The following is a 24,180-nucleotide window of genomic DNA, read 5'->3' on the forward strand; positions in this document are numbered from 1 at the left end:
GTCTGAGCAGAGGGACTTGTCAGGACATGAGATCAAACAGAGATGATTTCTCCAATCCACGTCAGGAGATGAAGCATATTGGTGACTACAGGAGGAAAATCTCTTTTACTGATTCTGTGCTGTGCCACTTCTGTATGTGAATGAGTAATTGCAGTCTAAAGGGCAGTTTCTTTTATGCATTGTAATTGCATTTAATACTGCACATAGCTTGAAGCAGACCAATTAGCTTAACAACTGTTTTCATCTTTCTCCAAGGAGCGGACACAGTGCTGTCTGCAGTATTGCTGTGTATTGGTTCTTCAACAACACCTGGCTTACCTTTAGTGTCTGCTGTCAATCCACATGTGCTGGGAAGAAGCCAGATTCAGAATAGCTAGGAAACAAACTAAAGAAGTCCATCACTTTCATCTTAGCTACTCATCAGTAGACAGTCAGCAAGCAATACATACACATAGACTATTAATGGGCTTTCTATCCTCCTCTTAGTATTTGCTTTTAAAAATAAAACAGAGGACTGGAAACGAAAATATTACAAGGTGGAGTGATTAACGGAGTGTGGAGTTTTGCTTTGTCTGCTATCTATGTGCTCAAGTGGAAGGTGAGCATGCAAATGATGAAAGGCCTCAGACACTGAGTTAATGGCCATTCCTATCTGGAGACATCCAACAATCAATACATAACTGTGCCACACTTAATCAAAATGCTGTGCAGCAGTGGAGTATTGTATACGGTACTTAGATTAAGCAAGTGGAGCACAAACCATTTCTCCTTACCTGACTGAAAAGTATCACTTGCACTATTATGAAGACCTAAAAAGTCCTAAAGAAAGAACTCTCCTTCTGAGGAGTCATCCTAAGAGAGCATGACCGAGTATCTCAAAATGTATATCATTCTGCTCCACCTTTATTGAATGACCTCAGGCAAGCTGTCAATATATGTGAGCTCTATAAACATTTTGCCTAAGACAGGATTTCATCATTTCAGTGTAGGGACAATAAATAGCATATAAAAGAATATGAATGCAGAGGAAATATCCATGTTACATAGCTCCTTCTTAACAAGTATTATTTTTGCAATACTTAACACTGTTGGCAACTCTATACCTATCATGGGCTTAAAATTCCTGATGAGTGGGCAAAACCAGCCCTGTTTTCTAAGTAAAGAGTCTGTTGCAGTCAGCCTTGTAAAAGAAACCTTTTAGTGTCAGTGATAATGAAAATACCTGGTACATATGACAGCGTTAAAATGGTGTCATGACCCGGCAATTTCTATTCAGGGCTGTCACATCCATGCACTGCGCAGATCGGGATTGTCATCATGTAAATGTAATAGGATTCTTTATCCTGCATTGTTGCTCAGCTGGGAAGAGTAATTCTGAGTTTCCTGTAAGTTCTGAATAGCAGCAGGGGGCCGTGAATAGCTTGGAAACCTATATTTTTCCATTTATTTTTTTTTAAATGCAAATTACACTAGTAAGTCAAAAAAATCACTTTTGTTAAAAATACATTCAGAATTAACAAATGCCAAAAAGAAAAGAAAAAAAGACACATTTGGATTGTATCTCTTGCCTTCTGAATATTTTAGTTTATAACAAAAGCCCAGCCTAGAAAAATAACATTCTTTACTGGATTTTGAGGAGGATACAGCTGTACAAATCAAAAATGCCATCCAGATATTCTCACATTACTGTGCTCTAAACTGCTTCCAGAAGAGATCTGTCCACTAATCATTTAGTTGAGTAGTCAACAGTCCTAACTTTTTTAATGGTGGTGCTCTAACTGCAACTTAAGCAAGGTTATGAATACCAACTTCATATAGGTATGTATGTGTGTATATATATATACTGTGTGTATGTGAGTGTGTGTATCTACTCTATATGTAATATATGAATACACATTTATATTGCAATCCATAGTAGTTAGATGTGCTTCCTATTTCCTAAGCATTTTACAAACATTAACAATTCAGACCTCACAAAAAGCCTGTGAGGCACATATTATTCCCGTATTATGGATGGGAAGACTAAGACACAGAGAAATTAAGGCCAAAATTTTCTAATTTAAAATCAGGCCTATAAGCTACGTGTAGACACTTCATTAAATTGTCTGACTTCTAAAATTGCTAACTACCAGTAGCCGCTGTTCCATGGGAAATCACTGAAAGGTATGAAAAATTATCTTCTGAAAATTGGATTGCTGCTTAGGTGCCTAAACTGGTTTCTTTTCATGTTAAAAAATGATTTTTATAGAAATATCATTTTGATAACTGGTATACAGGGAAAGATAAAATAACCTGTTATGACATTTTCATCCCATTTAAACCTCTTCATTGTGTTTAATACTGTATATCTGCTATATTTAATACTACAGAAAAGTAGAAACTTTTTTAGTTTTGCAAGTTATGGGAAATTTCAGCCTGTTACTTGGAAGTTGCATGGGGTTTCTAGGAGGTGAAAAGCATCTCTACCAGTAGGAACTCATATTTTCAGGAACTCAAGTATGAAAATTTAAATTTGAGATCCAAATCAGCAATGAATGCTTTACAGGATCAGGCCTAGGGGACATTCATGTTTCATGCATGAAATTCCCAGCAGTATCTGAGAGGGGAACCCTTGGTCCACTGCATCAGAATCTTCCTGGGTGATGCAGCCCCCAAAAATAGTTAGTCCTGTGTATTTTATATACATAGACATACACACACCTTCACACACTTATATATATATATCTATCTATATCTATATAAATCTCACTGAATCAATGTAGGTATAGTTCCTGAACATGTCCTGTATCTTGTTTTCACTGGTGAATGCCTGTTCCTCTGTCATTGTCCAGAGTTGCTGCTTGTGATTCTGTACATCCATGCAGACACAGCAAAGGGCACTGGCTTGTACAGGGATGGGTGAGTGGTGTGAGGCCTCTGGAGCAAGGGTTTGGCCAGCAGGGAAAAGGGAGTTGCTCAGGGGTGCCTTGAGCATTTCCAGGTGCTGACCTTCCCTCTTGCCCTCAAAAGCTATGTGGTCACCTCAGGTGTGGTACGTGCGTGCGTTTGTCTATGCAAGGTCTGAGCAAAGAAACAATGACAATCCAAGTTTCTGAAAAACCTGAGCAAAATATTGGGTTTTCCAAGTGAAAGCCATCTACGTTCTTGAAAATACAGATCAGATGTAGAATAAAACATATGTTCCTAGGAGTTCAGAGTATTTCATATACACATTGACCTACTAGCAAAATTCCCAAAGGCATCTTGTTGCCAACTACGTAACAGCACAGAGGTTTTTTTTCAGCCACAATAATACAGGAAGATAAAATACACGTTCTAACACACAACAGATCCCCCCAAATATACCACAAAAAGGTCTTCAGTATTTCTTCAACTCAACTAGTCCCTCCCTGCCCTCTCCAACCAAAATCAAGAAATGAAATATGTGGATCCCTTATGGTGCAATTAGAAAAAAAAAGCTCACTTACAGAGAATTTTTAGTTGAAATCAGATATAAAAGAGTAAACATAGCTAGTACATATTCAGTTGGCCTTTGTTCATAGAAATCTGCAGATGTCTCTGTAGTTAGTAAAAGATGTTTAGAGATAGCTATAAAAGCACCTACAGTGCGATAAATAAAACCAGCGGGATTAAGAAGCACTGTTTCTGCTGCTTATTTCCAGTAGGTTCAATTATTAGTTTCTGTTACCCCTTTCCCCATCCTTACCCCCAAAAGGTCTCAGTTATTTCTTTATTTATTTTTCTTTTTAATCATTATAAACTATTTCTTGACCACTGTGGAGCCCCAAAAGTAAAGCACTTATCAGACAGCTGGCAGTTTTCTACTTGGTTGCTCTGGAGCCATGGAGCAACAGAGCCTTATTCCCTGACATGAAAACAAAGCAAAACCAAACAGAAGAAAACCACTGACTTAGAAATCGTTCAGAATTAACAGCAGCATGTTAACTTCAGAAAGCTTGCACGTAGTTTCAATAATGTGCAACGCAGTTGGGTTAAGGCAAGTATGAACTGTACAGCCTTCAGGGCAAACAATGCGCTGTCTATTGACTTCTGCTGCAAGGTCATCCTGGTATTTCAGTGTTGTTGACTGAGGAGACTCAACGGGCCCGGAGTGTGGAGGAGGCTCCCACAGCACTGAGTGGGCTGGGTTCATGTCTTAATCCAGATGGGCCGTGCTGGCGGTGGCCAAGGGAAAAAAGGGACAAAAGGTGGCACCAATGCCTCTGCTGTGTCCCTCTGGTGCTGAGAGGCAGGAGGTTCAAGGAGGGGTTCTGGGGCGTCTCCTTTAGTACCTGTTAGAAAGAGAGGCTGCAGGTCTCTGTTGTTTTCTGTCTCACTGTTCAATCAGCTTTTATACAATTTTTTAGCACAAAAATTGAATTTATTTTCTCTTTGAAGAACCAGGAGGCCATCCTGAAAGAGATTTTTGAACAGGTCCTCTAGCCCACCTTGAATAGTCCCCATGTTTACTTTGACCTAGAAGAAAGACAGAGAAAGAACAACACTTATAATCCAGCATATACTTTTCTGATCCCTGCCCTGCTGCTCTGGTGCCCTTTTGCAAGCAAGTGTAATCCACAAACCAGTTCAGATACACGTGGTATGAAGAGGACAGAAAGACAAAGTGTTTACTCAAGTAACTGCCTGGCTCTCTCTGGAACATTGTTAGAGAAGTCAGCACAAGTTTTCTAAACAATCTTAGGCAGGAGTTATATTTAATTATAATCTTTACTGTATGTCCATGGGTCAACTGGAATATGACCTGATTTATATAATCCATCAGATACATAGCTGTCTTTGTAAAACCAAGAAGTGACATGGTATGAGGGCAGAAGAGCTGGATTGCAGGGGAAGGCTGCCCACAGCTCACTCACAAAGCAGAGACCCTATGCAAGTGCCACAGCCCGGCCACCTTAACAGTATTGTCCCAAACCCATGTTTTGTAACTAAAGCTTTCAAGATGTTGTTTGTTGACAGTGGACAAGTTGTTGTTTGTTGATAGTGAAAGCTTAGGTGGTAGGTTATTGAAATGTGTTTGAATCTCAAAACATGAGGTGATAATTACACAGGAGATTTGTACTGCATGAACATGTGGAGTGCCATGGTGGTTATACTCAGGGTGCTAGTTTCAGTGTCTTTTTTTTTTTGTGTTTCATTTATACTTTCAGTGAATGGTGAAGTCGGTAGCACTTTCAGTTTGTGCAATTATCTAGACAAATGCCTATATGTGTGTGTGTGTGTGTTTGTGTGTGTGCGCAGGAATACAGATACTGCAAATATTCTTAGGCTTCACAATAGGAGGAAAGCATGCTTCACTTCAGGGCTGCACTGCTTTTGAGCAATTTCTCCAGTGCATTAGGCATCAACATCAGACATGCATGGGTTTTTTTTGCTTCACTTCTTCTTTTCTCGAACAAACAAGTTCAGTGTGAAGAACATAAAGAAAGATCTCTCTCCCCTCCCTCCTTCCTACTGTTTTTAGAACAGTGATCATGCAGTGCAGTCTTGTTCCACAACTACCACTGTTTTTTTCCATGTGCAGCAGAATCAGTGTCAGGGAGTGTTTAGTCACCTTCCTCCGTCACCTCCCATGAGGAGAATTTTGTCTTGACAATTGATTTCCGCCATCTTATTGTGTCCTTCTCCCATGGTCTGGAAATGAGCACTGGCATCTCCGGCACAGAATGCCAGGAAGCTGCTTTTGAGTACATCAGCTGTGGCCACACTGCAAGGAGGTACATGAGCATCCCGTTCTGTTCAAAAAGCGTATTCGTTTTGAAGGGACTGTCTAGGCTTCTTGGCTTGTACAGCATAGAGCACACTGTTGGCACTTAAATAATAAAAAAATCCCATTTATAACAGGTAGAGAAATGTCACCATAAGAATTCTTCCCCAAAGCATAGTTTTAAATTGCATATATTTTTCACTTTAAAAAGTAAACTGATTTAAATTAAATATTAAATTGGAAGAGGTGATAAGGAAAACTGTGATTGGAATTTAAAGCCTAAAACATAGAGAAAAGAACTTCAGTGTGAGTCTGAATCTAATAATTCTAGACTATTAAAGGTAACAGTAGACAGAGATAGTCACTTTAATTAACTACCTAAAGATAATATTTCTTTTTCAGAAACTAAGATTTTTCTTTTCCTTAGATATCCTGTTCATTTAGGGTAGTTTTTCATAACTCATGAAACACCACACAAAGCGACTATGTGTATTTAAACTGAATTAGAATGTTCTTAAAAGTAGAGCTTGATTGATGAAAATCACAAATAAAAAGTAATAAATCTTTAGATGAAATAGTCCTGAAGACAGAATAGAAATGTAAATCTGAGAAGCCTGAATAAATCAATATAATTTGCCGATGTAAGTTGGTGTAGGTTCAATATAATCTCCACATTAACAAAATGAAGTCCTAACTTTAGCACACAGGAAGAAACTGGTTACAAAACAGTATGTCTTAGCAGTTAGCAATTAGTAAACCCAGCTATCCTTCAGAAGAATAGTTAAATACTGCAGGTATAAAGGAGTTAAATTTTTTTTCAATCACTTGGATGAAAAACTGTCTGACTTCCAAAGAAATAAGTTTCTGTTGATGGACTTCTGTCATTGCAATCCACTAAATCAATTCACATCAGCAAGAAGTGGATAATGACTGAGACCTAATACAACATTCTGTATGTCTTTAAGATTTGTACTAGTTCTGTATATGAATCAATCTGGTAAATATATAGGGGGCTCTCTGTTCTGTATTACTGACCTATGTGTTGAAATTTGTATTTTGAAAGAATCTGAACAACCATTAGAAGCTGATATTGTTTTGGTGAGCTTTTAAAAGAGGAGGCCACATGCTCTCCTTCCATTTTGCAGCATGCCCGGCACACCACAGCACAGAGAACAAACTGTTGTTGTGCCTCTGCATATAGTTAGCCATCAGATGATTTAAAGGCTTCTGTTTCCTGTTCAATTTCTCTAATAAATCCGGAGCTCCATAAGATATGTGCTCAGTGTGAGTCTGAATAGGACAGGATGCAGTGGTGGCAAAAATTGATCTCTTGATCATCTGCAGGAATTAGATGGTATGATAATATATCTTCCATATATTATGCTTAATATGTCTCCTCTCCTCTCCTCTCCTCTCCTCTCCTCTCCTCTCCTCTCCTCTCCTCCCCCCCCCCCCCCCCCCCCCCCCCCGTTGTGTTTTTGCTTTCTTTCCTTGAATACTGTGAAGCCTTACATAAGTGATATTTGGGGAACAAGCTCCATAGGGAACCAAATCTTTCCTCCCAACAAATAAAGCTTTAAAATACCAAGTATTTTAAAGGCCTGCTGTTATCATATCAGCATGTTTTGATTTCTAATACATACTATTGCTGTAAATAGTGCTACAAGCAGATCAAACCTTGACTTGATTAACTTAAATTCAAATTTGTCACTCCACTACCTAATGGACTGCCTACATTTACAGAGCAACTGCAATGTGAATACATATGCATGTGTTCCTAGTGTGCCTCAGCTGTAAATAAAGAAAGGTATTCCTAAATGCCATAAAATCTTCTTAAGGACAGACTGTAGCAATCCTAGAGAGCCCTGTCAAACACTCTACAGTCAGAGGGAAACATGAAGTGTCTTTATTTGACTGCGGCTGGGACATGGCAATGCTTTTGTGCGTTGATTGGACAAAATGTCCACTCACATTCTGATTTCTGTCTCTTGTTTAAGACAGCTAAATCACCTATACTCCAGTGAGCATGCAGCATCGGAATAAGAGAGAACACAGTTAACATGGATTGTTCATCTATCTCTTCATCTAAGCTACAGGCTTAAAGCTATTGCCTTCTTTTCTTTTCACAGGTCTAGCTTTCTTTCCAGTCAGTATGAAGATGCATAGTAAATGCAATCTGCTGTTCTGGAAGAAACACTGAGAGCATAAAGAGAATGGGATAATAGCTAGAGGGCTCCATATGTTGATGACAAGATATGGTATACTGAGAAAGAGATAGGATTAGAATTGTTCTAAGTACCTATGTACCTCATATAATACTATGAAGGAAATAACATTTTCTAAATGTGCAGCACTGTGCCAAAAGTGCAGGTGAAAAATATTTACTTGAGCACAGACAGATGGGAAGCTGAAGCTGAGACGACATTGGAGATATGCACCATTGTAATTTGAGATTATTAAAAAGCTCCTAGCAAAGCTCCTGAAGGGCCCAGTTCCAAACACCAACGCAGAACAGATTGTACCACTGATAAAGGAGTAAATGCAAGATTCCATTAACAAGTACACTAATCCATTAGTAGACTTACTTCCACTAATCCGAAGAAATGAAATTGCATTCAGAGGTGAGTGGAATTGTGTGTTAGGATGGCTACTGTTTGCTTGAATTTAGTTCTTTTCCACAAAAGAAATGCTCAGATGAGAAACAAAGGAAAAAACATAACTGTTGCCCCTTTATGAGTTCTGTGATGCTGTGCTTTTAGTATGTAGGGCATTGATGGCAAATAAAAAATATTTCCAAAGGCTGCAGCAGTAAGGTAAGATTTATCTGGGCAGTCAGGACTGTTCTGCATTTCAGTTGATATCAGTACAAGAAATATTTGGAGACGATTGTTCCTGGGCTGGTCTATGGTGGCGCATCAGATCTAGTGTGAATATACTCCAGCTGTGTGTATGAGCTGAGATTTGCTTATTCATTTAACTCCCAAACATATCAGACTGCACTCTGAGATGGAGTTGTCACTCAATGGTTAGGTAAAATACTGTCTTCTATTCAAACTAGTTTTAAAAGCCATATGTTGTTACATTTGTTTTGGCTTTTTTAAATGTGGAAACTGGAAATGAGGTACAGAGGTGCCTTGGTGAACAGATGCTCTCTAAATGCATCCACTAAATTTGCAAGTTGCTGAACTTTTGATAAAACTTCATAAAAATCCACTTTTTTTCACAGCCAAGGTTTGTCACATATGATTAGTGTTTTTTCTACACCAAATTGTCACTGTCTCTGAGTGGAACCTGCCTGAATGAAAATGGGGAAAAATCAGGTGAGAGCTGGATGCTGTTTGAACAACTGTGACACATGATATCCTGCCCTAAGAAATCATTATAATTCAACACAAGAGTAATGTTGGTTCCTAAGTGTAACTTTAATTCAGTCCATCAAAAAAGGCTTCTGACTGTTCTGAATTTTTAAGTCATGCCATCTTTCAGCTTAATGATCCTTTAATATCAGGCTGCCACTCTGCTGAATATCCTAGAAGTTAAGTACTTACATATACATGGGCTGCAGCTGTAAATGAGATGTCTTCTGTGGACCTTGATAGCCATAAGAGTCAAATCCACCTATGAAATCAACTGAAAGGGGAGAAATTGCTTTCATTAGCAACATCTTTTCAGAACTGATAGGCACTATCATTCAAGAACCATCCAGTACACAGATTATTTTTGACAGGTCCTCTAATAATCTCTTAATATTAGACCAGCTAATTGGGAAGATACAGAAAAACAGTAAAAAAGTAAAGAAAGGCAAAGTATCCCCTTTTTCCCCTTTACTTTTAAAATCCATTCAATTTTAAAACCACATAAAAACAGTAAAGGATTTATAACAACCATCTTTCCACCAAAAATAGCCACACCTCCCTCTTTTTCAAGTAGACCACCTCACTAATACAAAACAACATGCTATTTAGACATTAGAACTGCTGAAAACAATTTGTTTATTGGCACGAATGCATTGCTTCTGACTGTGATTACTGTGGCTGGCTTGCTGTCATACCATGGCTCAGTAGAGGATGTAGAGGAGGGAGTACATTGATCCAACTCTGTCTGAGAGACAGAAGTTTCTCTGATTCCCTGTTTTGACATTTGGGTTGAAATGCATGAACAGAGAGTTGGAACAATTTATCTGAGCTTCAGAGATGAAATTTCATAGATGTAAGGAAACCTGCATTTCTCTCAAGATGCTGAAGGTCTGCAAGAAGGTTGTAGGGTGGGAGTTATTTATTAATTCACACAATTTCCAGCTCCTGATGGCCTTCTCATGTTTGTTTTAAACAATTTCCAGTATAATTCAATCTCATCTGAGCCCAAGACCCCTATATCTCTGCTAAAACACTTTCTTTGCACAGGTAAAAGGGTGCCATTTGCTTCTTTTGTCCCAGGAGATTCAACTATCCGCTTACAGGGGTTATCTGGGGGCAGTTCTCATCCCTGAAATATTGTCTCTTACATCACAGATCTGAATTGGACTTTACTTTGATAGAAAAGGGCCAAAGAGTTCGGGTATGGAAGTGCATTTTTCACATGTCTGGTCACTGCTACTGACAGACTGGCTCTGTGTACATTAAAAGCAAAAAGAAAAAAATAAAAAGAAAAAAAAAGGCTATTTGATAGACAACACTTTCTTGTAGATCTAAAATGCAGTTACAGCCATAAACAACAAAAAATTAAATTTACATGGTTTGATAACTTCCACAGTTGTTGGACTCTTTAACACTTGCATTTATTAGTTGTTTAATACTAAGGTACCCCCCAATTTGTGCCACACTTAGTCACACTTATCAATACAGTTTCAGCCATTCCAGACATTTACCAAAAAATCAAATTCTTGTACGCCTCCATTTACCACTTACTCTGCAAGCAAAGAGCTACCAAAACCACTGGACTTCCTGGGTACAGTATGTCTCCATTGCAACTGCACACATGTTGAATCTGTCATAAAGTCATTCATTGCTGGCAAGAATGGCCCCTGCAGAAATAATTTAGCTATTTCTGTGCCCTGCAGCAGCATTATGTGTATTCCTATCCCAGAAAGATGTGTTACTAAATTAATCCCTGACATCTCTAATGAAGGAGGTTCTATAGCCTCTCCGTGTTGCTTTTCCTTGTGCCTAATTTCCTAATGTCTAATTTAAATGTAATTTCCTGCAAATTAACTACTTATCTATATTTTGGCCTTTTCTCCCTATGGATATGAAGAAAAATGAGCCATTTTTTTCTCTTATAACTGTTTTTAAACCTTTAAAAAAAGTATTTCATGCCATCCATTGTTTTCAGGTTTAAGCAAACCTAGTTATTTCAAATTTTTTTCACAGCTCATGTTGTCCAAGCCTCTACATTTTGAAGCCTGAAGATCCTTCCTCAGTTTACTTATGTTTTTCTTACAGTGGGGTGCACAAATCAGGACTAACTGGGACAACTGCCATACAGTCTTCTGTTCATTACCTGAAATAATTCAGTAGGTTTTGGGGTTTTGCATGTTTGGTTGGGATTTATTTTCTTGTTTTTGTTCTTCTTGCTTTGTGTCATTTGGGTTTGGTTTCCAACTTCTTTTTTCAACTGCATCACACAAAGCTTAATAATCAGCTCTTTATTTTTTGTTTTGTCACTAACTTTAGCCTAGCCTAGTCCATATTTTATTTGAAGATGATTGATTCTTCCTCACAAGAGTTCTTTTGTATTTGTCTGTACTGAATTTCACCTTCTTGATTTCAAGCCACTTCTCAAGATTATTTTGACTTCTAATCCTATATTCACAAGTGCTTGTACCCTTCCCAGTCTAGTTTAATCTTTAATTTTTTACACACGATCTCTCTTCTATCCTCATTGTTGTTAATAAAAATAATGAAGAGAATTATTTCCCTAGCTGAGGTTCCAGTGGGATCCCATCTGAAATGTCCCGTCTGCTTTATAACTACATTTCAATTAGAATTTTAAACAGTTTTGCACTCCACCTCTGCTGACTGCATCTGGACAGTACTTTTCTGAACATCTTGCAAACCTTTTATAATGTCAAAATCTTGCTAAAATAAAGACAAATGCTATTTGTTGCATTTCACTTAATCAATGTCTGTAACCATCAGAATACCTTTATCAAAATGTTATCATGTCTTTGGGAACACATTAAGTTTACAGGCAGAAAATGAAGAATATTGTTTAGTGAAGTGTTAAGCTGCGAGGACCCCCCCCCCCCCATTCAAATACAAAGATTGCAGAAAAAAGAATGGACGTATGTTTTGCTGCAGGTACGGTTTGCTGTTTGCTTGCCCAATTTTCTTTTCATTTTGTTGCTCTTGATCCCTGACAACACAAGTCAGAAAATGCCTGTGTTGGATCAAGTGCCTCACTGTTGTCAACTCATGTCACTTTAGGGATATTGCTTATACTCATTTGTCCAGCTTTGCATTTCTTCTGTACTTCCCTAGAACATTTTATTTCAAGCAACCTGCAAAACATTATTAGTAAGCTGCAGGCATAGACACTCTGCTTTGCAGATGTGGGGCAAAAGCTTGTCTTCAGGGCTGTTTTCAGAAAGCTAAACCAATGTGTTAAGAAAAAGATTTCTTTGAGAAAAATGATTTTGTGTGAGCATGAAGGAAAGATGCGTGCTGAATACCTCTTTGTGCATGGTGGCTTTGCCCTGCTGTACAGAGCAAGCACAGAGTGTTAGTAAGCCAGATTGCCAAGTTACAAACAAAGCAAGGTCGTAGACACATTTCTGTGTTCAGCTCACTACAGAAGCTCCCATGTGTGTAACCAAACGATGGCAGGACAGTGAGTATGACCATGACCTCACTGGAGACATACAGTGGCTTCTTGCAGGCAACAACAAGCTTTGCAAGGTAGGTGAAGGAAGGTAATAGAAAGTGAACTCCAGCACAAAAAGATTTCATCAATTTGTTTGCAGCAAGGTTTCTTCATGGCGGCTGCTTCTCAGCACTGCAAACCCTGTGGTGTCCAGACGGTGCTAAAAGCTCCCTGTGGACTCTGAGCTGGTTTCTTAAAGCATGCAGCAGGCTGCCCTTTCTGGAGGCATTTTATCCTGGCTGTGCCTGAAAGGTCACTGAAATGTCATACAACTGATACATTCCTAGCAGCCATAACATCAGATGAATAAAACAAGGCTCATTAGCTGAATCAGTACAGAGGTGTCCATCCTTAGCCTCATACATCAAACACTTTTTTTGACTACTCTATCGTACATTCATCTTACATGTCACTGTTATCACAAGAAGCTCATGTTGGGTTTCACTTTAGTAAAAGCACACATGAACTAACAAGCATAATACAATTCCTTCTGTGGTGGGTTGACCCTGGATGAACACCAGTTGTCCACCAAAGCCACTCTGTTGCTTCCCTCTTCAGCTGAATAAGAGAGAGAAAATGTAACAAAAGGTTCATGGGTCTGGATAGAGACAGGGAGAGATCACTCAGCAATTACCATCACAGGCAAGATAGCCTTGAATTATTACCAAAGAAGAGCAGTATAATGAGAAATAGAGCCAAATATTAAACCTTCTTCCCAGGTTAAACTCCTGATTCTCTGCCTTCTTCACCCCAGTGAATGAGGGAATGAGGAATGAGGGTTGTGCCCAGTTCATCACAAGTCTCCCTTCCTCCTCAGGGGGAGATCTCCTTATATGCTTCTTCTGCTCCAGTGTGGGGTCCCTCCTATGGGAGACAGTCCTCCACAAACTTCTCCAATGTGAATTCTTCCCATGGGCTATAATTCTTCATAAACTGCTCCAATGGGTCCCTTCCTTGGGGTGCAGTCCTTCAGGAGCAGCCTGCTCCAGTGGGTGCCCCCTCAGGGTCACAAGTCCTGCCAGCAACCCTGTGTGGCCCACACCCTCTGGTGTGGGCTCCTCTCTCCATGAGGCCACAGATCCTTACAGGAGGCTGCTCCAGCACAGGCTCCCCACAGGGTCACAGCCTCCTTTGGGAACCCACCTGCTCTGCCCTGGGGTCCTGCATGGGCTGTGGTGGATCTCTGCTCCCCCATGGCCCTCCCTGGGCTGCAGGGGCACAGCTCCTCACCGTGGTCTGCACCAGGGGCTGCAGGGGGATCTCTGCTTCAGTGCCTGCAGCAGCTCTTCCTCCTCCATTGGTCTTGGGGTCTGCAGAGTTGTTGCTCTCACTCCCATTCCACTCTTCAGCTGGAGTTGTTGTGCAGATTTTTTCCTTTTTTAATATATTATCCCACAGGCACTACCGCTGTCACTGACAGGCCAAGCCTTGGCCAGCAGTAGGTCCATCCTGGAGATGTCTGGCATTGGCTCTGTCAGAAGCCACAGGAGAAACTTCTAGTAGATATTCACAGAACACACCCCTGTGGCCCCCTCAAAACCTGGCCGTGCAAACCCATCTTTGAAATATTGTGAGCTGAAATTTTTATTTTCCTAGCTGAACTTGAATAGGATAATAGCAGTACTACTTATCTGAAATATGTGTTATAAAAAAATCAGGTAATTTTCTTCTTTTGCTTGTGTTAAGGGTCTTGTCAGACATATGACTGTTACAAGCGTAGCACAAGACATATGGCTTAAATTAGGGACATATTTTCTATCAATAATTACCCACAGGAATGTGAAATTTCAACCTCTGCTCATGGTCAGAGTCGCCACTGTTTCTGCTGTACCTCAGGACAGGATGAGAGGCATAAATGGGTTTCTCATTTTCCATTTCTGGAAGTCTACAGTACATAGAAGGACCACTAAAATGCGATGCAGAAAAAAGACCCCAGTGCTTGGCATTACAATGGTCCTTAAATATATTCATGCATCTACTAAAATAATATTAAAAAACCTAGAATTACCCATGATAAAGATGACACCTTTAAAAAAAAAGAGTTAATGACCATGGAGGTGCATGCCATGACTGGACATATTTCCTGTGTGGTAGAGCAGAGAGACAACACATGGTGCTCATATCCTACATCTGACCTGCAAGGTCTTAAATTTATCTGCAATCACTCCAGAGGCCAAAGATGTGGCTCCCTGGACTCAGGTTTCTGAAGTGCTGGCATTGAGCTTCACTGCCACAACAAGGAACATCACTGCAGGTGTAGCTAGAAGAAAGGAGAGATGGCAAACAAACTACAGCTAATAACATTACTGAAAGCAATGCTGGTGCAGGAGTGAGGACGTGAGTCAAGAGAGAGCTGTGCACAAATAGTGGTAGCTAAAAACTGGCCAAATTGAGAAAAAAAAAGTAAATGGAGAGGAGTAAAATTAAGTTTCATTTTAATACCTTGGAAATGACATATGGGGCAAAAATATTAAAAAACATATGGGGACACCTTTGCTCTTGCAGTTTTGCCAGTATCCTGGTATCCAGCTCTCCGTTTGGTGAAGACACTTCCAAACAATTCAGTGCTACTGCCTTTTTATGCTGTGAGCATGGTCTGGTGGCTGTTCCACAAAATAGCACACAGGAGGAGATTTGCTTGAATGTGATCTCCATAAAGTTTGTTTACAATGATAATCAAACATTATTGGTCTTTGTGCTGAGTACACAGTGATTTAGGCTCTCAAACCACAGTATAGCCAAACACCAGGGAAACATGGGGAAGGAGACATCTGCCAGCACATGAGGCTGTGCCCTTTCTGCTGTCACAGGAGGATTCAGAAATGGCATAAGGACTTGGACATGAGGTCCAGTTCTTGTGGTGCAATGAGCAGCACTTCTGCCAAGCAGTCAGTAATGAAGGGCCTGTGAGTGCTCTCAGCTCAGCCATTTGCAAGGTGAATATAAACCCTCAGATTTTGAAACTGTAACCTCATGGCATTTGTGAGCTCTACAATGGCCACTGGAGCTGCAAAGGGAAGCCCTTACACAAATTTTGATGGAGTTTCTCAGCTCAGATTTTGCTCCACTGCCACTATTTTCATGCTGTTTACTTGTATGATAATCAAAATTATTCAGTAAGTTTTTGCTTCACAGGGCCTTGTCCTCCAATTTTTTCTCCTTTTATCATGCTTCTTGTTGGTGTAAGGCAGCATCTTCTTCTGTCTCTGTTTCTGCTGATCCCCTGGCTGAGTCTTTTATCAGCTCTTCTGAGATAAGTTGTAGGAGTGGGGAGGTACTCAGGTTTGTCAAGTCTAATAAACATGATCTGGTGTTTCTGCTCTCACAGAAATACAGGCAGGGATCTCTGCCTGTTGTTCCCTATAATTATCAAGCAACAGATATGCAGATATTACTTTCCAGGTGTATCCAGCTCATGGTTGTACCCAGCAGAAAATACCAAGATGAATGGTGCTGTGGGTCCAGAAATTAGACAAGTCACAATTTGTCTCAGATTTGCAGGTGGAGAAGGCGTCTGGTCAGTAGCAGATTCTTGGACCATGACATGAGGAAGACCATGCTCTGGAGCAAGGCCTCTGCAAGGCAGGGCTGGCCAACAGTGGGAACCATGTTGAGAGGACAGGTACCAAGGTCCTTGCTGAGCAGAAAGGAGCCAGAAGTCAGAAATAACCAACCAAGGCCTGGTAGGCATGAGCCCAAGGTAGCTGAAGGCAGAAACTGGGACCAGGGATAAGGCAGGCAGGAATAAGAACCAAAGGGCAGGCGGAAAAAACTGGAGCATAGCTGCAGCAATGAGAAGTACTGGACTGAAATGACCAACACTGCCTTTTATACCTGACAAATACAGCAAGCCACCTGTCAGCCTGTACACCTGGTAATAGGGTTGCTGCCTGACCTCTGCAAGGCTTTGCAAGGATTGTCTCCAAACTTGCACTGGGGCTTGTCTGATGCTTAGTAAAGAAAGAATCAGTGAAAGAATCAGTAAAAGACCTGCACTTGGCTAAGAGAGCAAGAGAACAATAATAAGCTAAGAGAACAATAACAGTCTGAACAATATATTATTTTTCTAAACTGGATAGACCTGAGCATTGCTGGATAATAGTTATTTGCTTTCAAATTTTCATCCCTAAGTGCTGAGCAAAAAAATATAGCCCTGCAATATAGATTTTGACTGACAAATCATTTTAAGAATTAAATGTGTGGTAGACTGAATTATTGTAGAAGTTATCAAATGAGTCGTTAGTAAAAATTGTTCTTAGCCAGATCACTGCTAGGGGTGAGCAATAAAGAGAAGAAAAAGAAAAAAAGAAGGAAAAAGAAAATGCCTGGGGCAGTGGCCTCCAAGTGTGACTGCCACATTAATAAATTAGAAAAAGAGTCATTAGTAGGTGCAACAAAGGGGAGAATTAAGGCTCAAATCTATGAAAGTTAACAAACCAATGCTAATGAAGACCTATCTAGATATTTGAAAGGAAAAGCAATAAGGAAAACTTTAACAGGAGTCATGCTGATAAAAATAATGTAGTACAAAGCTATGTTCATGGCATGTAGGAAACTGCAAGGAGCTCACACTGGATGTCTCAGCAGGAAGGACACTAAGGCTGTGGGCAGGTGTCCTTCGCAGGGCCACTGGAAATAATTAATTAGTCTGGTCCACCCACAGCAGCTCATCACCATTCCTCTCAAAGACTCTGCTATCTGTCAGCCTGGAGCGAGCTTGGATGGCCGGGACCTATTGTTCACCCACTAATCTTGGTTGAAACCCTAAGAAGGCAGTCAGCTGCCCTCAAAGGGTGGGACACCAGGGTGGGGAAGGGGGCCAGCAGCCCCACATGGCCACTTGCAGGCTGTTCCTCTTCAGAATCCAAACTGCCTCTCTTCCTCCTCAGGGGATGAAGGACCAGATGCGCCCCATTGGAGGGTGTCCTTCCAAAGACAGCCGTCCATGTTCAGTGCAAAGTAGCAGGAAAGGACTGATGTTGAAATGGAGTCTTTCACCAGCAGTAGGACAAAACATGCCTGAAAGTATTTTGCAAGCAATTTTCAGCTTGTGGAGAGTTTCAGATTTTGCTAATTTTTTCCTGATTTTGAATATGAGCTTTGTCTATTTTTCAATGTCAAAACATTTCCATGTCTGTCTAGGAAGACCACAACCTATTCAGCTGCATCAACAACCTGAGCATTGCTTCAAATGATCTGTAGCCTTTGTTATCAGAACCATCACTAGTTACTACCTAATTTCTGCCACTGGCTTGACACGACTGCCTGGGACATTGTTTCATGGTGTGAATGCCTTTGTGTTCCTCTCCTGAAATAAATAATTTATGATGAGTAATATTTTTCCAATGGTTTGGTATGAAATGTATCTTCAAAAAAACAGATGTTAGCAGTTCATTCACTATTGACATGCGCAGATCTTTTCCAACACTTCTGCAATGCCAGTCCTGAATAGGTAAAAATAGTGTGGTCTATAGTTTAAAAAAAAATTATGTAAGGTAAGTATATTTCCCTGGCTGTTACAATGCAATGATTTTATTAAGAAGTATTGCATTGTGATGAACTGCTGGAATGGAAGTGTTACTTCCTTCAAGTTTTACGTTACGTTATTTAGACATTTTTAAACTTGGGGTTGACAATCCCCATAGGAGGTGGTGATGAATGCAAGGGGAGTGGCAGGGGAGACAAGAGAGGGAGAAAAGAAATCATCAGAGATGAAGCCAGCAGTACCACCATTTTCCCTTGTGTGATTTTATTTATATATTTGCCTCATACCACAACACCGTCTCCTAGGGATTCCTTGAACATCAACTTCATTAGTTACGAAGGCAGCAATCCATAACCAATTTTCTTTTCATGTCGAGCTTGTTCATGTATAAACCCAGCCCTTTTGTTAGAAACATTTGCAATTAATCCCACAAACAAAGAAAATGCAAATCATACAGTCTACCCTAAGCAACCCTTCTGACTCAAGGCCCTGACCACCATCTATTATACACTAAAATGAATTGAAATTCCCACTTTGAGTCTAACCTAATTTTCTAGTGATAATAGGCATGGATTCCCAGAAGCATTCTATGCATCTAGATAGTAACATCCTAATTTCCCTTCCTGGTAAATGTTTTAAATAAGACTTTAGCACCAAAGGAAATTAACCTTTAAATTAATTGTAATTATAAAATGCCATCACTGATTTTGTCTTCAGACTAATTACTTGCCATTATTTAAACAAACTGCACCTCCTCAGAGCTTTTAAGTTTGTTTCTCTCTGCAGTGCTGTGCCAAATGATCACAGAGCAGGCTGTGTAATGTCTGCCAAGCCCTGTGACACCTTGGACTGCTCAGCTCCATTTGCATCTCAAATGCAGCCGGTTTCACTTGTCATATCTTCCTGCCATAAACTTGCTCCCCTGTGCTTCAGCCTGCACTCTGCAGCTCAGACGTTTTCAGCCTGTGCCTCGGAAGCAGCGAGCACACACACCTTAGGGGACAAAGATTGCCTGTGCTCTGTGCCGAGCAGAACAAGATGCTCAACACCAGCCTTCTGCTCCATGAGGGGCCCCTCCCAGACAGGACATGACTGGAAATAATAACACAGGAACCAGCTATTGATATGTGCAAAAGATTGATGTTGTAAAGGTATGTCAGGGAATTTCCTAAATGTTCCTGGTGGCATCGCAGCTCTCCAAAGCAGCTGTCCTTAGGATGACAAACATAAAGTAGCACCTTGGGATTTCAAAGGCTGCTCTCCCTCCACACTTCTATCAGCATCCTGACAGCCAAAGACATCCCATTTTCCTCCCTCTGGTTTACTTAGATCATGTAACAGTCACCACACTAAATGAAACAAGTAAATGGAAAAAGCTTCTAATTGAGCTGCAGGTTGTAAATTGAAGAGCACAGCTGAGCAAAAACAAGCTGAAGCTTCAAAATTGTAGTGTATTCCTTGCATTCCCATTCACAATGACCTGTTCAACAGTTTGGAGAACAACTGTGTTTTAAATATTGGCTTTTATTTGTTCCTACTATTATTTGTTGCTGGGCTGTCTCTGCAGGCTGTCTAGGCTGTCCCTAGCACCAGCCAAACAAGTCAGACCGGTGATTCCCCCAGTCATGAGAGAGGTGTCTACCACAGATAGGGCAGGTTGCTTTTTGGGGTTGCATCCCTGCCTCCCCTGACTGTGGTGGAAATCTTGATTGTTAATTTAAGATGCAGGCCTACTTAATGTGGCTGTCGGAGTGTGAGACGGATGCCACCTGTGACAGCATGGAAAAGGTGAAGATGGAATCCCTGGTGTTTTCCAGAGAAAACACCATACTCAGGACACCCTACACAAATGGTAGGTGCAAAACAAAGGAATTGTATAGCTGAGATATCAGATCTCCTTTTCTCAGGAGTCTGTTTTATAAAACCTTTCTTGCTTCAAACGTAGTAGGACACTTTCAGGAAGAAAAGACCACTATGGGAAACTAAATACAGATAGACCTCTTGTGGCTAAGGAAGTCCATGAACAACAAATTACCGTCAAGAATTTCTGGGAACCACAAACTTGGGATGGGAAACAAAGAAGCAGAATTAATATTCAAATGTTTGCTACCAGTTTCTCTTTCTCTTTGTTGTAGAGACTTTTTAAGCAGGAATGGAAGCTGAGGTATTATTTCTCTGTAATGTCTCCATAAGCAGATTGTGACAAGCATTTGGCACAGAAAAAAAGCGATACCTGAGCATATTCTGCACTTCAATAGTGCCTTTCATCCCAGATGCTCAAAGTTAGGAAGCAACACGCCTGTGAGTTTGTCCCTGCAATTATTTCCCATTTTAAATATGGGAAACAGAAGCATGGAGAGGTTAAACAACCTGCCCAAAGGTGGAAGGTTGCCTATTACAGAGATAAAAAGAAAATGTTTTTCTGTCTACCCCATGTGCATGTCAAAATTTTCCATCTCTCACATATACTGAATTTAATACTGTCTTTTAAAAGAAAATCTTTGTCATCACTTTTTGTACTTCCCAGGTCAGAGTGGATCCCAGAGTGGAATATTGTTTGGCATCAAATTGATTGGCACATAATGCTCTATTGCTTACCAAAAGATATTTCCTATCTAGGGTATGTCTTGCTGAACATTTTCAGTAATTCAAATGCAGTCTTTAATCCAAATTTTTATTGAAAGAATTTTAAAGGTTTATATAGAGCTTCACTTCTGCACCAAGACATCCCCAATAGCAGGGTTCCTGGGAATATGCAGCAAAAATCTTCTAGACAAAGTTGCAATTTCTTTTGCTTTGCAGTTTAACTGGAAACAATGCCAGGAGAAAAGATGAAAGTGTATATGCAGTTTGGATCCCTGCTAGCATCAGGCGGTGGACAGGTTGTACCTCATGGTACACAAGGGAACATTCAGAGGGGCCATATTTGTTCTCTGATTGCCTTGCCATTGCCTAATAGTAGGTAAACGCTATTTCTGCTCCTTCTCTGGGTCAGCAATAGAGCCTTATAGGTTAGGATTTTACACTGAGACACAGACTAAATTAGAGATTTTCTCTTAGCTGAGGTTCATTCCTAGCCAAAGCTGTTCCTCTAGTAACAAGCAAATCTCCTTACTCTCAACAGAACCTGTGAGTGCAGAATTCCCATTTCAGTAACCTAGGTTTCTTTCTTAATTGCTAGAGACAAAAAGGCCTGGGAGGATGCTGCTTGACTGCTTATATTCCAGTGTTCCCCACAAAATGTCTATACAGTTAATGAAGTTTTCAGAAATATGTTGAATTTTCTTTTAGCAAGGCAGTAGCAGCTTATAGCAGGGAGCCGAATTGCTAGTGAGCAAATGCACATTAAAGGAACGTTTCGATGTTATTAAAAATAATGTGCAGCCTTTGAAAAATGCAGGCCTAACATGATTTTGGGAGAAAAACCAGGAGCTCTAACAAGTTTACAGTCATTGGATGCCTCCAAGTAATGGCTGCTGCTTACATTTTCATGTTTTATTTTTAATTGCTGCAGCTAATAATGCTAATGAGTTAAGAATGGCAATGGCTTAGGCATTCCAATGGCAGTGGTGAAGAGGAGTATTGTATTTGCTGGGACCCCCGTGGCAGGAACGAATGATGAATCTGACTCCATTTTCTCAGAAGGCTAATTTATTATTTTATGATGCTATATTATATTAAAGAATATTAAACCAAACTATACTAAAAAATACAGAAAGGATACTTACAGAATGTCAAAAAGATAATAATGAAAACTCGTGACTCTCTACAAAGTCCCGACACAGCTTGGCACTGATTGGCCAATGAGTGAAAACACTCACACCAGAAACCAATGAAACAATCACCTGTGGGTAAACAATCTCCAAACACATTCCAGATGAGCAAAACAGAGGAGAAGCAAATGAGATAGTTATTGTTTTCATTTTTCTCTGGGGCCTCTCAGCTTCTCAGGAGAAAAATCCTGGGTGAAGGGATTTTTCAGAAAATCTGAATGTGACAGAGGAGAGTGTGGAGCTGGCAGCAATGTTGCTGGGGATCTGCACTCCCTTGTCTTTACCTTGTCTTTCCCAGAAAAAGACCAGAGGCACTCCAACCTTCAGAGTTCCTCCTTCTTATGCAGCCACAGGGAAAATGTTTGGGAGTGGTAAACCTCCGCTGAGAGAAGCAGCCATGGAAAAGCTGCTCTTGTCTGCCCCTTGGGAAGACACAGGTGCTGCAGTTTGACTCTGGTGTGCACCAGAGCACTTCTGGGGTCATACCAGGAGACAAAGCAACTTCCTCTTTAATCCTTGGTGTAGAATTAACCCAAAGAAGATTGTTCTCATGAAAGGTAGCACAGGCTTGAGCTTTGATTTAGGGGGCCTGCAGCTGGATTTATTTGGTGTGTGAGTAATTAAAACCTCTAGACTTGCTGATTCAGTCCTAGTTATCACCATGATTTTATCACTGTATTGTTCCATTCTTAATCCTATAGTGAGGTTAGAGCAGGTTAATCTTAGTGAAATGTTTGCTTAATTCTACCCCAATTCATTTTTTCTCTTAATAAAATCTGCATAAAGAATGGAGAAATAGTAATTCTTTCAGCTTGATGCAATTACTTTGAGAGCAAAGCTAATTCAGCTGAAGCAGCTTAAGAGCAACTTGACTGTGTTTTTACAGTTGAGGCTCTGTGCCAACAGGAGATGAGACACGATACTCCAGAGCAGTGTCAATATCTTCATCTGGTTAAAATCTGGAGCATGCCGGGGTTTGGCTCTTGGACGTTACATGGCTTTTTCTCCAGTCTTATGCCTTGCTGCTCAGTTCTGCCAGGTTCAGTGTTTCTGCCTCTTTTGCTTCTCCTTTGGACTGCTGTTGTTCCCATGACCCATTAGCAAAGCAGAAGAAATGGAATGGAGTGCTCACTTTGTCCATTGTGAAAAGCAAAAGGCTTTTTCTGTTGGTTCTGTCTCATCAGAAAGGACTTGTGGCTAAATGAGAGTTTGGTATGATCCAACACATTTATCCTTACAAATACTAAATGACATGACATCAATAAGGGATATACTTCTCAGAAGAGCATGATCAATGCATGTGTTGCCAAAAGAGATAGAAAAGCAAGAAAATGTATCCAAGAAAATAAAATAATTTTAAATTAAACCTGAGCAGGGACTATTTGTATAGACTGCAGGCTCTGGCTGTCACAGTGAACACTTGGTACATGGCAGCATGGATGTCTGAGCAAAGAGAGAACTAGAATCATTCTTACTTGCTACTTCATGAGGCCTCTCCATAGAAACTGAAGCTGTCTTAGTTTTATGATACCTTGAGGGGCCAGATCCAATCTGAGCATTATTTCACTGTTGGCACAACTCAGCCACAGACGTTCCCTTTCCCTTTTTGGCCAGCCAAGCTTCCAAACCTCAGCAGAGGGGAAGCTGCAGCACCTGAGCTTGTGCTGGCTTCATTGCATTGGGTGGGGATTCACCCTGGTGCCTCAGAGAGGGGCTGGCAGATGGGTGAGGTGCTCTTTGACTGAATGAGGAGATGTGGCTGGGGTGTACAAAGTAATAATGAAATCAAATGATAAAAGGAATGACAAAATAGTCAAGGTGATGGCAAGAAAATGTTCAAAGAAGCATGACAATCTGTGGCTGCTGAGCAACAGGGAGCTCTTGGTGCAGAGAGAAGAAAACAGTACCATACTGGTCGTGGCATTCCTGCCAGGAATGCTGCTTGATGAACAATGGGAGAGATCTCCCAAATGTGCTCTGACTTCTGCGCTTGATTGGTGAGCCAAGTCTCAAGTCCCTTCCTTGCTTTTTACTTATATCATAGTGCCCTAAAGCATTACAGAATAGCTAAAAGAGAGGGCAGAACGGTATTGAATGGGATTCCATTTTAGGGGACAAGAAATAACTCTCCTTCAACTCTGTGGATAATGAATGCACTTAATGGGAAAGCAGGAGAAAATACATTTGACTGGGTACTTCTCTAAACAGAAAAGTCTATTTGTGACATACCCCTGCTCCACACAGCTTCCCAAACCCTTTGTACTCTTTATACCTTTCTCACTTCCACAGAAACACAAAGACAACTGAAATGAGCATAGTCGAAACGACCTCCAAAG

General features: G+C 40.5%; 1 protein-coding gene across 3 annotated transcripts in view; it reads right to left on the reverse strand.

Annotated features, from left to right (window-relative positions):
* Positions 1 to 1,417: 1,417 nt before the first annotated feature.
* Positions 1,418 to 24,180, reverse strand: part of NKAIN2 (sodium/potassium transporting ATPase interacting 2) — a 525,471-nt gene continuing 502,708 nt past the window's right edge. For 2 of the 3 annotated variants that reach the window (XM_054514433.1, XM_054514432.1), the window contains exons 6-8: positions 9,274 to 9,355; positions 5,573 to 5,830; positions 1,418 to 4,476 (exon numbers count right to left, since the gene is read on the reverse strand). In XM_054514433.1, the coding sequence (XP_054370408.1) occupies positions 5,758 to 5,830; positions 9,274 to 9,355 (155 nt within the window). In that variant the 3' untranslated portion in view covers positions 1,418 to 4,476; positions 5,573 to 5,757. The remainder of the gene's footprint in view (positions 4,477 to 5,572; positions 5,831 to 9,273; positions 9,356 to 24,180) is intronic. The other variant, XM_036404578.2, reaches the window with a different exon arrangement.

The sequence above is a fragment of the Molothrus ater genome, chromosome 3 (genome assembly GCF_012460135.2).
Source record: "Molothrus ater isolate BHLD 08-10-18 breed brown headed cowbird chromosome 3, BPBGC_Mater_1.1, whole genome shotgun sequence".
Classification (NCBI taxonomy): Eukaryota; Metazoa; Chordata; class Aves; order Passeriformes; family Icteridae; genus Molothrus; species Molothrus ater.